The 17,301-nt window shown below is 38.3% G+C and overlaps 2 protein-coding genes across 6 annotated transcripts; both read left to right on the top strand.

The window, feature by feature from the left end:
- The first annotated feature begins 285 nt into the window (after positions 1–285).
- Positions 286–9,682, top strand: LOC103707371 (phospho-N-acetylmuramoyl-pentapeptide-transferase homolog). 5 transcript variants are annotated; one of them, XM_039125518.3, is made up of 8 exons: positions 287–1,365; positions 1,480–1,557; positions 1,743–1,975; positions 4,326–4,473; positions 4,607–4,671; positions 5,547–5,740; positions 7,242–7,450; positions 8,819–9,682. In XM_039125518.3, exons 1-8 carry the CDS (start codon positions 1,246–1,248, stop codon positions 8,999–9,001), a joined length of 1,230 nt encoding a protein of 409 aa, XP_038981446.2. In that variant the 5' UTR covers positions 287–1,245; the 3' UTR covers positions 9,002–9,682. The 5 variants fall into 5 exon arrangements, 4 of the variants coding, with proteins under 4 accessions (XP_088562197.1, XP_038981446.2, XP_008790045.3 ...); XM_008791823.6 differs by having other exon boundaries at positions 767–1,365; positions 4,023–4,473; XM_088706071.2 differs by lacking the exon at positions 1,480–1,557 and having other exon boundaries at positions 286–724; positions 4,023–4,473.
- Positions 9,683–13,783: 4,101 nt separating this feature from the next.
- LOC149768744 (uncharacterized) lies at positions 13,784–14,699 on the top strand. The gene has a single exon (XM_089925426.1). The coding sequence runs from the start codon at positions 13,870–13,872 to the stop codon at positions 14,509–14,511; it is 642 nt and encodes a 213-aa protein (XP_089781552.1). The 5' UTR covers positions 13,784–13,869; the 3' UTR covers positions 14,512–14,699.
- The last annotated feature ends 2,602 nt before the right edge of the window (positions 14,700–17,301 follow it).

Here is a 17,301-nt window from a genome sequence, read left to right as displayed (position 1 = left end):
ATCTTTCTTTTTCTTGTTATACAAAGGGCGCAAAGTTATAGTTCTAATCCATGTAGACTCATGCTTGCCTAGGTATGATACTTGGAGGACAAAGTTTGCGGGGATCGAAGACTGAAGGAACCGTCCATTTGGAGGGCTAGCAATATGGCATCCAGATTGGAGCTGCACCATCGGACTCTCTAGGTATGCTTTCTTTTTAGGATTTTTTATATGAATATCTTTCTAAATATCGGATTTTGTATGAATATCTTTCCAAAATTGATATTTGCATGTATATCCTCGTAAAATACTTATTTTACTATTCTATTCTTTTTTTTATTTTTGTTTTTGCATATGTACATGCTATCTAACAACATTAAGAAATTAATGGTCTCAAATTAAAATAACTAAAATATCCTTAATGATTAGACATGCAAATAGATCGCAATTCCGATAGCAAAAAAAGAAGACAGGAACAATAGAGTAATTTTAAAATTTTAGAGCAACCGTCATATTACGGATATTTATATAATAATAGAGTTTTACAAGAATATACATATAAATATTAATTTTGAAAAGGTATTCATGTAGCAATAAACTTTTTTTTTAATAAACGGAAGCTCCAGGAGTAAAAAGCACAAACGAAACAGAGATGGCCATGCCAATTCATTGATCTCCGTTAAAAGAACTGAGATTGCAGACATGGAAACTCCCAGCCTCCAACCTCAACACATGAAGGAAGCATGTAAAATATATTTCTCTGATCTGGCCATACAACATCTTGCATTTTTTTATGATCAAATTTTAATGCATCATTCCGGATGGTGGCAAAATTTTCCTTAACAGAAGGTTAAAAAAAAAAAAAATCGTGCATGAGTTCTTAGACAAGCATACCTGATAGGTTCCTTGAGGGAAGAAGATCACCAATGGCCATCTCAACCAATGACCTGGTCAGGAGATCATTGGTTACCGTCTTGGATGCCCCTCCCACCGAGGCCGACCACAATGCGAGGCCACCATGCCGGCCATTTCCCTTCGTACGACCATCATCAGATCTCGAACGTGTTTCGCACTCGAGATCTCTCTGGCCGCCTCGTTTCGTGGATCAGACCCAGCGAGGCAGCGAGTTACCGCTAGGACGGGCGGGGTCTGGGCTGGGCGAATTTGTTTGAAATCTCGAGGACCTTTGCTCCTATAGATACCCCCGGTTCCTCTCCCTCCAGCCTCGGTCTGACCTCCCTCCGTTTGCCGTTTCCGTGCGCCCTCATGTCTTCCGCAAATCCCCATTTCGTCCGCTTAGGGTTCGAGAAACCCCAAGGATCCTTCTCTTCTCCGACCGCGACTAGATCACTGATCTCCTCCCCTGCTTTTCGATCCGGTCCTCTTGTTAGTGCCTCGAGCTCTCCATCTCGATCCTAATTTTTCTTCTTATATGAACGATTTGAATCATCGCGGTATTAATCCTCTCTCTCTCTCTCTCTCTCTCTCTTTCCCTTTTAGCGGTCCGGTGGATTCAAATGTGGCCTCGGAAGATGCAGCCTTAAGCGATTTTCCGTTCTCATGCTGGCGATTGATGAGGTTTCTACTGTTTCAAGTTCAAAACTCTCTCTGTGAAAAGAAAAAAGAAGTCCTTTTACCCCTTCTTTTACCATTCAACCATTTCTTTTTTTTTTATTGGCTTACTGTGATTTTTAACGAGTTATTTAGTTCGGTGCAAGATATCAAATTTTTTTTGATATGGGGCTTTTGTTCTATTATTTTAGAATTCGATGGCTGTTTGCACGGTTATCGAAGAGAGTAATGGGATTTCTGGAGGGAAGTCTTCGTGCATGCCATCCTCGAGTGATGGTGGGGAGAGCGACACTGAGCTACTTGTTTATCCTTCTGTGGATGTAGACTTGCCAATAAACAAGGATCGTGTGGAAACACCTGATCCTTCTTTAGCAGTTGCGGGCCACCATGTTGCAACCCTTCAACAAGGACGCAGGAAGAGAAGGTCAAGACTAAACCTCATAAATTTTTTCATGTATGGAATTTCTTGATCACATTTTTTTCATGCTGAAATACGCATGAAGTAGAATTGTAGGGAAGATGTCTTCGATATGCATTGCTGACAATAACACCTTGTACCTTTTTTAACCATTTTCACCAGTAATATCTACTTGTTTGTTAGTATGGGAAGCATATCAGTTTGTTAGTAGATTTATGGAGGGTCTTGACAAAAATAGGAATTTAATTTTTTTTTCTGCAGAAAAAAGTGTCCCTGCAAAACTCAAAGATAAATATGACCCTACTTACAGACAACTTTCTGAACAGGTTTGTCATATAGGTGGGGCTTCAAAAAATGTATGAAAGAGATGGTGGTTGGTGGAGTCAAGGCAACACAAGCCGGAGAGAATAGAGGAGGCAGTTGGATCAGCTGCAGGAATGAGAGGAGAATATCGTTAGATTTAGAAATCTTTTTGTTCTCTCTAGTTTAGATATAGGACATAAGATGCGATGTGTAAACAGGGAGAACGACAAAATAGTAGTATAAACTAGGTATGGGAATTTCTCCGCTCACTTAGATCACCTAATCACTCTTTCTGCCACAATTTTAAGAACCTATTGGGGGCCATCATTGGTTTCTTTCTCTTCTCTACCTCTAATTTAAACCTGTTTCTCTAATTTTGCTTATGTGTTATGTAATCCTGAGAATTAATGTTCTTCAGGTTGCCTTTTTTTCCTCCTTTATATACCTTTATTCTTGGAAGTGCACGAAGTAAGTCTCCTGCCCCAGAAGTTACCAAGTGTGGCTGTTGATGTCTCATTGTACTAGAGGTTGTTTGCTCCACCTTATCTCTAGGTTATTGCCTTTCACGACAATTGAAGAGCTAATTAGGTTGCAGCAAGTATTGCACCAACAAATGAAGGGCATCAAGATTCATCTTCTGTACATATCCAATTTTTGGATCATTCACTTTTCTATATACACATGGAAAGCAGATCATAATCTACATAAAATCATGTACTGTTACAGTGTCACAACTTACTGAGTGAATTCTCATGTTCTAATCCCAGAGTTTGTGATTTGTTGTTTGAGTGTTTTTGTGTGTTAAGAGTTGTAATAATATCATATGGTTTCTATAGTTATTTGTCTATTTGCTGATGCTAGTGATTTGTGTAATATATGTGTGTGGTGTATGTTAAGGACTTCGATCTATTTTGGCTCTGAATATCAGTTCTTATCCTCAGAGCCGATCCCAAATAGTTGGGCAAGGGCTAGAATGATTATACCAGTTCTTATCTGTCCTTAGCAGACCTATATGCATTATTTCTGATTAATGCTCTTCGAGTTACATGTTGTGGATCGCATGAAACTGTAAAACTTAATCTTTCTTCATCCATCTGATTGGTGCTTAACTCCTTTGATGGTTCAAGCATGATCCAAGTTTCAGTTAGAAATCAAAGAGCTCAATGTGCTCGTAATGTCCTTACTCTTTCGTTTTACAATCTTTAGATTGGAAAGGCAGGTTTCTTTTCTATTCTCTTATTGTGTCTTACCTTACTATATTTCTAATGTATACATGTGTTTAAGTGATGGTACACTTGCTTCTCAAGTTACAGTTCAACTAGAAAAATGGCATCTAAGACTAAAGCACTAAATTCCCTTTATTCTCCACAGCCTTGCAAATTGTTTCTACCATGGTTCAAGCATGATCAAACTAATTTTCAGCTAATAATTATGTACTTTAAGATACCTGTGCTGTCTTTACTATTACAATTTTTAAAAAGAGAACATCATTCTGTCATTTTCTCTCATCACATGTCTTAGTCACATTATTTTTTACCAGCTTGCGGTATATGATAAAGTTAATGACTAAAGTGTAATCTACCATGTGAGAAATGCCCAAACTAGTTAAGATGCATGGTCATTTTAAATCCTTTATCTTAGCATCTAATTTTGTCTTTATGTTATTGTTTGTTACGAATTGATATGGATATTAGCTCTTCATGTTATCTGGTCACTGACTTGGATTTGTTTTTGAATGTTTTAATGCCAGAATTCAAACAGGAATCTTGATTAATATGTGTTTGATAGCCTTCTTAGCTGTTTTTCTTTTATTCTTCGACTGGTGTTCGTGGCGGATCATTAGACAACCCTTAAAGCCTTTTCTTTTGATGCATCCTTTCACATTATCAGCATTTCTATCAGCATTTGCTGGATATTTATATGTCCCACTAGTTGATTGGATGAAGATTCATCAGATCCTTAGGAAAGAAGGGCCTACTACACACTCCTCTAAAAGGGGAACGCCGACTATGGGTGGACTATTTTTCATTCCTATTGGTGTCTTTGTTGCTAGAGTCATAGTTGGCGGCAATTCCATTCAACTTGATGGAGCAGCAGTAGCAACTTTTGCATTTGCAATAATTGGGCTACTTGATGACCTTTTGAGTTGCATCAAAAGTCATAACTATGGGTTGCCAGGTTGGGTAAAACTGAGTTTACAGGTAATATCTTCCACTCCCTCTCTGCCCCCCAACCCCCACCAGTGCTCCCTGTAAAACATAAATATTTTTATCAAGTAAATTATCAAATACATTTCATAACAATGTATAATGTTTTCAATGGCATTTTTAACAGGTAGCTGTTGGGGCATGGTTTTCTTTTTGGTTGGACTCATCTAATATATCAACACCATACAACAGGTATAGTTTCTCATAACCAGTAAGAGCAATACTTTGTGCGGTAACATATTATGAATAAATGATCAAATTAATTTACTGGTTTTGTTTTTATTGTCTATAATAGGATAAGACAAATGAGAATTCATAAAGTTGTTCTTTGACATTTGCGACAAGGCTGGATAATTAGGATCGTGATTCTTATCGGTCATAATGTCTAAGCGAAACTCACCTTTTACAAAGGGATATGCTGTGAAACAGGAGATTAAATTATTTCTAGTGTGTAATGTTGTACAATAAAATTTATCCTATTAAATCTTTAAGAAAGATGCCCATATGGACACAATGTAGACATCCACACAGTGGTAACATAATAATAATGGGACCAGCATATCTCAAATGCTATGAAGGATAAATGATCTGATTAAGTTGTTGTGCTTTTAATGAAAAACATGATATAAGGATTTCAAGAAGGTCAAAATCAATCTTGATTAACAAGATTTATCCCATTTACATTAGAATTTTAGTGTGACAAAATCAAATGCTACACTTAGACTTGAGGCAGTCAGCTCTGTCGTAAATCATAATACAATTGCCAGATACTTCACCTTAGCTGGGGCTGGAAGTATTTGGAAGTTGTTCGATTGTGCATTCAGGGATCGCCATTGGTTATCCTTTGGAGAGGTTAATGCATTGTATCTGGGAGTTTCTTTTTGCTTTGTTGGTGATGGAGCTGGCAAGTCGTATAGTTGGCCAAAAAAGCCCAGGCCCGTTTCTCTTTATTTTTTCTTTCATTCCGATGTTTCTTCGTCTCATTTTTCCTCAACATAAAGCAAAATGTCAGTAGTTACATGCAGCATATATTTTGCTGGTTGTGACTTTTTTCTAGTTCATTGAAGGAAATGGTTGGTGCCTCTTCCTCCACCATTTGGCCTTGTGTCTCTGGGAAAATTCTATCTGATTTTGACAGCATTCTGTTTTGCTGCAATGGGGAATGGCGTTAACCTGACTGATGGACTTGATGGCTTGGCTGGAGGGTCTGCTGCATTGGCATTTGTAGGGATGTCTGTTACCGTTCTTGCTATATGTCCTGGTCAGTATTGATTATATCACAAACTCAATATTATAGATATTGTAGCCACTTGACCTGAATTTCTAATGCATTAATTTGTTAGTCATATCCCTCTCTTTCCAATTGATCCATGCTATGCTATAGTAGCCTGCAATTTATCAGTTTTTGTCAGTACTTTCTTTTTTGTTCATGATTTCATGCTATATGCTTAAAAAAAAAAAAAAAGTAATGGCAAAACATATGGATCAATATGATAAAATGCTATTCGAATGATCATCTGAGGGGCTTAGAAGTAAATAATTTGAAAAATTGTCTTGCAGACTTATGCAAAAAAGTCTAGTCAGTGATTTCATGTCTTTGCAATTGGTTGAGCATGGTCTCAGGAAATCACTTTCTCAGCATGCCTAGGTATTAGGCATGGACTCGTGGGCTCCCACTAATTAGGCCTATGCTCCCTTCTTTGTCAAACGTGCTCATCTTAATTCTTACAGAAATTCTTGCAGACTAACTGGAAAAAATTGATATTCTCTTAATCTTCAAAGGATTTGGGAACCATAAGCTCTATTATTTCAACACCAAAATTGAAGTTGGTGTCCAAGTGGCTGTTTCCACTCCTCTTAACTATTATTTACAGCTCGTAAGTGTGCCCTTGCATTTTTTAGCTACTTTATCTGCCTTTCTGTTTAGAGATCTGTAAGGGACTAAAAAGGGTGTCAATTGGGTTTGATGATGAGAAACTCTATCTGTTTGTCTTTTTCTTATGCAAGAGAGTAGCTTTACTTGCACTAGTGACGCCTTTAGCAAACTCATGGATGAGGTAGCAAACTCACAGAGTAGGTCTTCTGGGATAAGAAATTTCACTTGAACTTTCTTATTCTCTTTTTCATGAAGTATCACAATAGCAGAGGTATTATGCAACATGTTGAAACTTCTATCTACCATTGTTCCGTGGGGAATATTTTTGTACATACATATATGTATGTATACTTACATATATATGTGTGTGTTATATAGAGAGAGCGTGAGAGAGAGAGAGAGAGTAGGGACTATCTAATTTTCAGTTATACCCTGACTATTATGTTCATGCATCGGTATTGTTTGGATACCTTGTAGTAGTTGCTTTAACTTACTTATCTTTTTCGCTTAATTGATGTCATGATTTATTGCTAGTTTAGTTCTGACTATGGTTTTTATTCTTTCCTTCTTTTGGTAATTTTCATGAGTAATGCATACATTCTGCTAGTTCATTTTTCAATCTATCAAAATGATTGTTTTCCATACAACTTGTTAATCATATACCGTTCAAAAAGCTTTATATTGTGATGCTGATATGTCATAGATTTTTTTCATTGACTTTTTGAAATCTTATAATTCATGTGGTGTATATGGCGGATTTCAATAGCCTATCCCTTAAAAATCTCAAATTTTATGACTTACGAAGAAGCATAAATTGGTTGCATGGATAAATTTTATTCTAAAATGTATTGTAGCTAGCGCTTACTATATGCTTATTGTGAAATAGAGCTTGCTGTTTTTGGAGCATCAATGGCTGGAGCTTGTATAGGATTTCTGTTTCACAACAGGTACAAAGCTTCCATATTTATGGGTGACACTGGATCCCTGGCATTGGGTGGAGCACTTGCTGCAATGGCTGCATGCACAGGAATGTTTTTCCCATTGTTCATTGCTTCTGGTATATTCGTCATGGAAGTTTTGTCAGTCATCATACAGGTAAAGTCATATGTCTAGGAAGGCTAGCATATCCACGCAAAGGATTAGCACTCATATTATTAGATTAAGTTTTCTATTCCTAGACACTTGATAATTTATTAATTTTATCATTCTCTGAATTACTTTATTCATTCGAAGAACCTGGATTTATTCATTTTGAAGGAAGCCACCTAATCTCTTAGGACTGTGTTGTCTAAGTTTTGTTTGGTTCTGAACAGATATAGTTTTTTTTTTTGGAAAAAAGAAAAGAAAATGATACATTGGCTTTTCCAGGGTCAGTTTCATTCTTAGCTGTTTAATAGAAAGGGTATCTTTTTGAGAACTCTTGAATCTAACAATCAACTCCTAGGTTAAATGATTGGGCCTGTCGAGCTGTGCTTTTTATCCTGGTGTAGGTTTTATACCTTTCATAGACTAGTTGGGCACTTGGGCTTGGGCTGATAGAAATGTTCATTGTCATCAATGCTTTTGAGTGTCAGAGAACATTATTCCACTTTTTATCTTTATTTTTTGGCCTTTTCCCCTATTTTTTTGGAGTATTTTAGAGGGTCTCTTTAGTTTACTTTCTGATATTTAATAGCCCCTCGCTTGATTAATGAAATGCCTTTAATTCTTTTATTTTTGGCACGGGGGGTGGGTTGAGGTGCGGTGGGGTGGGGGGACATATGGTGTTACTCTGTGTGCAAGTATATTGCACATACATTTATTTATTCAGATGTTATGTGAGGTGATTTCTGGCTTTGCCTTCCAATGGTGGTTTCACTCTAGTCTTGTAAATTTCCAATTTTTGTAAGTGGATCAAAAGTCTAGAATATGGAGCAATGTAGGTCCGTCACCTACATAATAAATTCCTACAATCAGTTTACCTCAAAGCCTTTGGAAGTTGGTTCGCATGTTATTCTTGAAAAAAATGGCATCCTGATGTACAAGACTCCCACCATTGCAGGGTCTAGAGAGAGTCAGATGTATGCAACCTACGAACCCACCATTGCGGAGCAACCCTTTGTTTCAGGTCATTCTTGGTACATGGCAATTACGTACATCCATTTTATAGTTTTGACTCAAGACATCTGAATCGTTCCTTTGCACTATTTAAACACCTACATTTGGAAGACACCAAGTAGACACATACGGTCATCATTTACCTCAAAGCTTCTGTAAGCTGGTCCGCATGTTACACTCTTGGTGCATGGCAAGGGTACACATTCATTGTATAGTTTTGACTCAAAACACCTGAACTATTCCTTTGCACTGATGGTTATATATATGTCCATTTTTTATGCATGTTCTTATTATAGCAAGTTATTGTGACCTTCATAGCTGATGCCGGCTGTATTTCTTGGACTAAAGGGCTGTTATATTTGTCAGGTTCTTAGTGTGAAGATCACCAAAAGGTTGTATGGGACTAGCAGACGCGTCTTTCGAATGGCCCCTGTGCACCATCACTTCGAATTATGTGGTTTGAAAGAACCCATCATCGTTGCAAGTGCATACGTTATATCATACATCTTGGCCTTGCTTGCTGGATATATTGGTTTAATTTCAGCTTGAATTGCTTCCATCTCCAGTCCGTGCTGCTCTCTCATACCACCTACATTTCCTTTCTCTGATTCATAAATTATCATTCTGGTATAATTGGTCCCAGTCTAAGGTGGTTTCTGAGGTTCCAGATGCCAAAGAGTCCTCTTTTTTTTAATATACCAAATGGTTCTGCTTGATAGGTAGGTGGCTTTGGTCCCAACAAGAAAGAGTGGTGTTGTGGGTGAAATGACTGATGTCACAGAAGCCGGAAAGTTGTTACTGAATGGTTGGTAATGGGTATAGATGAAGTAATTTGTTCGGTGCTATTGACTTGTGTTGAAAGAAAAGGGTAAACGGGACGGCGAGAGCTTGCGATGCATGGATGGCTAGTTTTACCACCATTGTAAGGTTGGAATTGGAGCTGATGACTTCTCAAGGTCATGCAACAGGTCCCTCACGAGAGCTATCTACAGCCCAGTTTAGGGCAGACTAGAGTAGTCTCAATGGAAGCCAAACACACTGGATCTTGCCTTCTTGTATGTCTTGGATCCAAAGTCGTTCATTTATGTTCAACCATAAGTGTAGGGGTAGGGCATGTGTGACGCATTAAGAGAGGGGCATGGATGGTTGTGATTTACCCACTTAGTTGAACTTTTTTTCTATTATGTACATCACTGTTATTTTCTCAAAAATATATATTCACTGTGATAACTCAGGCAACCCAGGGTGAGACATGCACACATTCCACCCCCAACTTTTGATCGTCGATATCATGCTTAGGCGAATGGCATATGAATCTTCCCCCATCAAATTATTATTACATGTAAACTCTTTCTATCTGGAAAAAATAATAAAACATATTCCTTTGAATTCATTTGAATGATTAATGAAGTAAAGGGCATAAAGTATATAAGATTAAATGAGGAGCATCCTTATGTGCTCCATTTAATTAATCTTGATCAATGGTCATTCATCAGATGCTCTCTTTTTCAATAAATCAATGCAACGCACTTACGGAACACTAGTGATTTGATAATATTTTTGGCTAGTTCCAGCCGACAGGGTGTATGATACCAGGATTTCTACAGGTGATTTAATACATGAAAGGCAGCTCATGAACCATTCAGGATAATATGCTCCTTTTCTTGTAGCATAGGGTTTAAATCTGGCTGGGCTGCTTGAGCCTTCACACCCAACCTAACCCGAAAATAGAGAACTCAGGTATGGTTCAAGCTTGTATCCGCTATCACTCCTATCTTTCTTTCTTTTTTTTTTTTTCTTCTTTCTTTCTTTTTCCAGCGATGCTTGCTGTCACCGGAAAATGGATTTTTTTTTTTTTTTGTCATGACCACTATGGGTGCACCCGCGCGCGGGTTGCGTGAGGCACCGTTGTATCAAAAAAAAAAAAAAAACAAAAAAAAAACAAAAAAAAAAAAGCGCCTCAACTGCAAACACTGTCGCTCACTAAAAGATGGGGACAATCCATCTAGATCAGTTCAATTGACTCAAAAAAAAGTTATCTTGTGATGAATAAAAAGTGCATGTAAAGCATCGTCCGAGACCATGGAATTTGGTATTGAAGGACGCACCAAGACCCTTGAAAGTGGGTTGGCTTTCACCTGCTTGTCAAGCATTCCACCGTGGAATGCAACTTCCCCTCTAATCATTCCCTTATAAGATCACAAATGCCTTCAATTATTGAGGTAAAATGGGTCCAAAGCAACTAATATGCACCATTAGTCACATCTAATATATCTTGTCGTCCACGTTAAGTTTATATTTTAGGTGTTCCAGGTGTGCAAACAGGAAGTGATTCAGATGTTACCATTTTGTTTTTTATCTTGAGCAAAGAGCATTTTAAGAACCATCTCAATACAGATTAATGAGATATTTCCATGAAGTCTGGACCAACTCAACAAGAACAAGTTTTATTTATATTACTTTTAGAAGAAAAAAAAAACTTCAGTGTTCTTTGTTGTTACCACTCCATTGCGAGATTAAAGGAGCTCGATTGTAATTTATCACGAAATCCATCTTATCCAGGAATGAGAACCACCAAATCATCTAACAAACATTGAGTAAACATCTCTATCTGAATTTTCCTGGGAAACAAATAGATCTTTGCATTTCCTCAAGCTACCTCCATTCATCTACACTTTCTAGATGGATGGAATTGATTCTATTTCCAAAATGAATTCTTTTTTCTAGAACCAGCATGTTGCATGGGAAACATATCTTCTGTCGTCGACTATTTTTAATTGAAGAGAACAGCAAATCTTGGTTCACAGCAATGGCTCAAAATGTCGACAGTCTCACATCACTATCTTTTTTTCTTTTCTTTTCTTTTTTTTTTAATTATTGTTGCTGCTGCTGCTGCTGGTAGAATCACTTCATTATCATCTTTGAAAGTGGGTTGGCACCTGGCTAAGTATCCAAACTCAACCTTCAAAGCTTTTGGTCATCATACGCATTAAATAAGTAAGTGAGAAAGTTGTGCAACCTTTTCTAATCGTGTTCAAAGCCAAGACAAGGTCCCCTGCCCTTAGTAGCACACTCATTATTCCCTTTAAAAAGTATACATCCAATGGGCCCTTTCTCCACTACACAAGGTAAAGCTATGAAAATGCCCACTAAAATGGAGTGCTATAGATTTTTTGACAGAACATACCTTTGTCACTTGTCTAATTACAAAGGGCCATGATGCATTGGGTTTGTTTAGTTTCAAGGAAACATAATGGCCATTGCATTACTGGCCATGCCATGGCCAACATGGAGTCCTGCACTCACAATTATTTGCCATGATGTCCACAGTCCATACAGTGGGTTCACCATGATGAGACACAAACCCGGACGTACGCTTGAGGGCCATAAGTGAAGGGCCCTGGAGGCCTACATAGCAGTACTGGATCCAAGTGTTGAGGCCATTGGAGTCATTTCCTTGAACCAACATGATGAGATTTGAGTTGCATGTGGGGTTTGGTTTGGAGTCCAGACTCCAAAGAACCACCTACTAAGGATAAGGAGGCGATTGGGAGAGATCATAAACCCCACCCACCCCCCCAACATCACCATGTGCTCCACCAGAAGCATGGTCAGAACTCAGCCACCGACCCATTGAATAATGAATGTCAAGATGTTGGGCTCGATCGGCTCTATCCAATTGCGTACCGGATAACTTACTTAGGTTTTCATTATTTGGTTTGATCTAGATTCAATTCAGTATATTAGCCGATGTTCCATAGAAGCAGAATGCATGTATCTTCACAATTGTCGATCGCTCTGGCACGTTTGATTTTATCACATATAGCTGCATAAGAGAGAAGCAAGTCAATTTAATTACTAGTATGTTCGTAACTCTTATCTTAAAAATAAGATGGATTTTGTCTGAATTTAATTTATGACAAAAAAAAAATGTGAATGCGTAGGTAAGGTATACAATATATATGTTGGCGTATAAGAAGTTTCAGCAAAGATATTTTCTTTAGATAAAGCAAACTCCGACAAGAAAACTGAAGTTATTGAATGATTGATTATTTGAAGTATATATTTTCTTGTTCCGTATACATTCACCTTGCCAGCTTTTTCTCTTTTTATCTCATAGAGAAACAAAAAATGCGGAGTAAATAAAAGGAGCAAAATCTCATTTTTAACATGAAATCTAAGATATCTTAATGTCGAGATCGCAGCCATTTGTGCGGTCCCTCTTGTCTACAGCAAGTGCACAGTGCTAATAGAACAAGATGTTTTTTTCCCTATCTTGTTCTACTTTTGAATTAAAATAGCAGGTTTGATCATCTGCCAACCATGCACTATTAACAATAGATAATTGAACAGGTGACAAGAAACACCCACCATTTTTTGATTCGATCCCTATAAACTATTGTGTGGATGAGCGGTGAGGAATCCAGCTCTCACAACATTAATTGAACAAGATTTGAACCCTCCAATAATTAAGCAATATATTATAAATTAATGAATTAATTTCCCCCCTTTTTTATGGAAACTATAGGAGATCTACCAGGTTACTGAGAGAATAAATCTACCTTTAGTCCGTCACACCCCATCCCCTATCCGGAAATGATGAGAACCTAAAACATTTTTTTTTTGCGGTGATAGAGGGGATCTGCGGGCGACCCTCTGAGTCGGACATGCAGCCCTTGCTCTTTGACATACGGCGGATGGTAGCGGACTGCAACTCCTTCAGGGCCTCGCATGTGTACCAGAAGGCCACCTCAGCTGCTGACCGGGTGGCCTCCTACGCGACGCATCACTCAGAGGAGTTTCTCTGGATGAATTAAGTGGATGTTTTTCTCTTGTTTAGTTTGCTTCTATCTTTTAATTTTCTTTACTGCACTCACTATGTTCGATGTGAGGAGCCGGTAAAAAAAAAAAAAAAAAAAAAAAAAAAAAAAAAAAAAAAAAAAAAAAGAGGCAGAAGATAGATTAAGGATTTGGTTAATGGGTTATTGGTTTGACCAACCCAATATGCTCATCATTTCCAGTTTTAAGATCTTAGCTTGTTCATTATGTTGCAACACCCACGCTCGGACTATGAATCATCATTTACAAGCACAAACCCTCCCTCTAATTATAACATCAAGCATTCATATCTCCACCTGTCCATCAGTCTTACTTACCCCACCTCTTAAAATAAAATTAACTTTGCTTCCTGACGCTGCCTCTCCCCTGGTCCCCTGTCCTTGTTTCCCTTGCCTTCATTTCTTAGCTGGAAAGTTAGGTTGGTTTGGTTGGCCAGGCGCGCCTCGTGCTCCAACTCTGCGCCGCGCCATCCATCCACATGGGGAGCCGGTGGGTTTGGTGCGACATGCCTTCAGGTGTGGCCTTGGAAGTTATCCATCGCGCCTCCATGGAATATCATATCCCAACCCCCTCACTCCATGCGTGTATATATATATATATATATAATCCAACCCTTGGGAGTTGGCTGTCACCAAGCTCCTCCTCACCTTCTCTTGCTTCCCGTAGCGCTTTTAGCTTCACCTTCTCTTTGCTTCTTAGCATTTTTCTTGGCAATGGCATCCTTGGCGGCGGAGTGTTTGGAGAGAGCCAGCGAGGAGGGGATGGACGTGCCGGAGATCGACAGCACCCTTCTCATGGAATTACTAGATGAGTCTCACCTTGAGGAGCCCGAGGACGATCGGCTCGGCTGCGTGATGCGGTCTCTCGAGGCCGAGATCAACCCCGCCGCCGCCGCCGCCGCCGCCGCCGCCGCCGCCGGCATCATGGCGGTAGAGTCTATCCATGCTCACGAGGAATGTGAGGATTGTGGGCTGGATGACATCCTGTCAGATCTCGACAGCCATGACTGCTCGGGATCCCCCTCGGCGTACCTTATCGATGACCCGTTTGATTTGGTGGAGATGGAGGTGGTGGCTGCAGGGTCGCCTTCGGGTGGCGACATGGGTGGTTGGTACGTGGATGAGGGTGGGATGGTTGGGTATGGAGATGTGAGAGAGAGCTCTTTCTACTTCTATGGGGAGTCTTCCATGGAGCAAGCGTACAGTCCCTTGTGGGAGTGAGCAGTTCAGTATATCCTCTATTTGTATTGCCTTCCTTGTGCTGCTTAACAAGCTGGGTTTTGTTTGGATTAGAGAGCCAGTGGATGCTTGTGAGACTGAGTTATTTAAAAAAAAAAAAAAGTAGAAATGGTTTAGTCATTGTATTTTTTCAGCAAGTGAAACAGAGTTACCATCCATTAGTACAACAATATTTGATTTACTAAGAGATTTTTTGGGGAAAAAATTATCAGCAGCTCAGCCAGCTCTCTAATTAATATTGTCTACTGGAAAGCCTGACTCACACAAGGCACCAGTCATGCTCATCATACAACTATACAAGTCGCCCCTCGAAACATTAGTCTTCTGAATTATATACATTCCCTTACCAAAAGAAAATAATTAATCTATGATATATAATTTGCATGCGTTGAAGATGCCAGCTTAGCATGGTGGTGAAATGTTATGTAGCCAATTGCCCAGAGCTTCTATAAATTGGAGAAGAAGAAATTGCATTGCTGCTATAACTGCTGTTACAAACACAAATTGTGATTACAAATACTTCCCTTTTTTTCTTTTTTTCCAAGATTTGGAAGCTTGTGTTCTTAATTAGCAAAGTCAACAGAGAGTAATGCTACTTGTTCATGGCATTAGTGATGCTATTTAGCATTTTTCTCAAAATAAAAATGTCGTTGCAGCACAGAGCTTGCAGGTGGTGCATTTCGATCCTGTGCTTGTCCTTCTGGCATGTTTACAATGACTCAAGATGGAAATTATGATCAGTTAAATAAACTTATCGCGTGTTTTGAGTTAATAGAATTTAAGTTTAAATCTAACTCTAGAATCTAACTGGACTGGAGAACTATATATGTACACAATCTGGCATAGCGGTCGAAGTATGACACTGGAAACTCTCACATAAATTTTAATGAATCTTTGAAAATTCCTCGAATCATCATGAACACAATTTCCAAATCATGCATAAAGACACGGGTTAGAGATATCGCAAACACGCATACAAACATATATAACTCGTATGATTTATGTCTGGAAAAAACATTTTATTTCATGAATAAATGCGCATGTTAACCGCTGGAGCTTATCATGAAATCTTTTGGCAGCCTATAAAAGAAGATATCTTCCAAAGATTAGTGGACACCTACTCATCAGATTTCTATTTGGCATTCCTTTATGCAAAGGTGACTAGTTTTTTTTTTTTTTTTAAACTACTTTTAAAAATTCTTATTGAAGAATAAGGAGCCTAGGCATCTAGTCAAAAAGGACCCATCATAGGAATTGTGGGTCCAAGGACCCTGAGTTATGGCTCACTGGCCTATACTAATATTAGTGCTGGTAATGATATGCCAAAATAAAAGATTTCCCTGCTTTACATAAGTCATGTCTAGTGGCAAACTTTAAGAACCGGACATCCATGGGCATTTGGTCGTAGCCACTATTCTCCAAACTGGCCTACCAACCTTAATCTACAAGTCTTGTACCATCAAATATTAATTTTATATTAAATATTGATTTATCGAACCTATAACCAACTCTAATATTTGTTAAATTTGATATACAATATTGATCCATTCTTTATCTGTTTAAATTTTTGGAGTCACATGAACGGCTAACATGGTATTACAATTTGGTTTGCTAGACATTACCAGAAAATATGCATATAGTGACAGTGATTCCTGTCACTATACTGTGTTTCTGGTTACTAATACGGAATTTGTGACCAGAGCTTCCATCACTAAATTGGTTACAAAAATACGCACCACTAAATTCTCAGTGAGGCGGCGATTTCCGTCACTAAACTCTGTGACAGAACCGTCGTCACTAAGCCGTTACAAATCCAAAAATCAAATATTTTAAAAATTACATATTTTTCATTACTAACCAGTCACTGAGTTAGTGACGAAGGTAACTTGGCCATTGATTTAGTCACAAGTTTGGTCACTGATCTGTTACAACCTTCAGTGACAAATTTAGTCGTCACATACATGGTTATAAATATTGTCACTAAATTTGTCATTAATTTCATCACTGACCTAGTGACAAGGTTACCGTCACTAATTTGTCACAACTCACTGAGCAAAATCAATTTTTAGTAACCAAAATCATATCACTAAGTTTATGGCTGCTTGTCATAATACTTGGTAAATAATTCAGTAACCAAATTTGGTCATTGATCACATTCCAATAACCTAGTACATTTAGTACATTGATTGGTTCATAATAATAATAATATCATTAATAGCAAAGGCATTCAACAGTACGCAAAAGTTATTTAACATGTTATTCAAAATAGGCATCAACATGTCCTAAATCGATCAAATTCAAAGTCAAAAAGTATGTCATAGAGATCAACAAAGATTATATTCCTCCTAGGAATGCAAAGACCTATTATCTAAGGCAAAAGCAATCATAATGAAGCATAATCAGTAGAACTAGAATCACCATTACTCCCCTGATCTGCATGCCTTGGTCCAAAGCCAATCTCTTCTCTCATCTTTTGAAGAACCTCCTCTTGCCATTTGTTTTTTTTGTGCTCAAGAATACCTAGAAGGTCTTCACACATGTAAAGCTCTGGAGCTTGACTTGTAGAGGTGGAAGAGGATGATGATTGCCCAATAATTCCAGTGAGATCCTCTAGGGGACTAAAGCCATAGACATGGCCATGAGTTGGGACACCAGTTGCCTCAAACCACAAGTCATAATCACGTGGTGGAGCATCTGAGGTGGAGGCATCACCATATTTTTTGGAGTATTCAATTGAATACTTTATCTACCAGTTAATTTGAAAGAAGAGAA

The sequence above is a fragment of the Phoenix dactylifera genome, chromosome 1 (assembly GCF_051530095.1).
Source record: "Phoenix dactylifera cultivar Ajwa chromosome 1, Ajwa_hap1_PhDact_Kaust_v1.1, whole genome shotgun sequence".
Lineage (NCBI taxonomy): Eukaryota > Viridiplantae > Streptophyta > Magnoliopsida > Arecales > Arecaceae > Phoenix > Phoenix dactylifera.
This window is presented reverse-complemented; position numbering and strand designations above follow the sequence as displayed.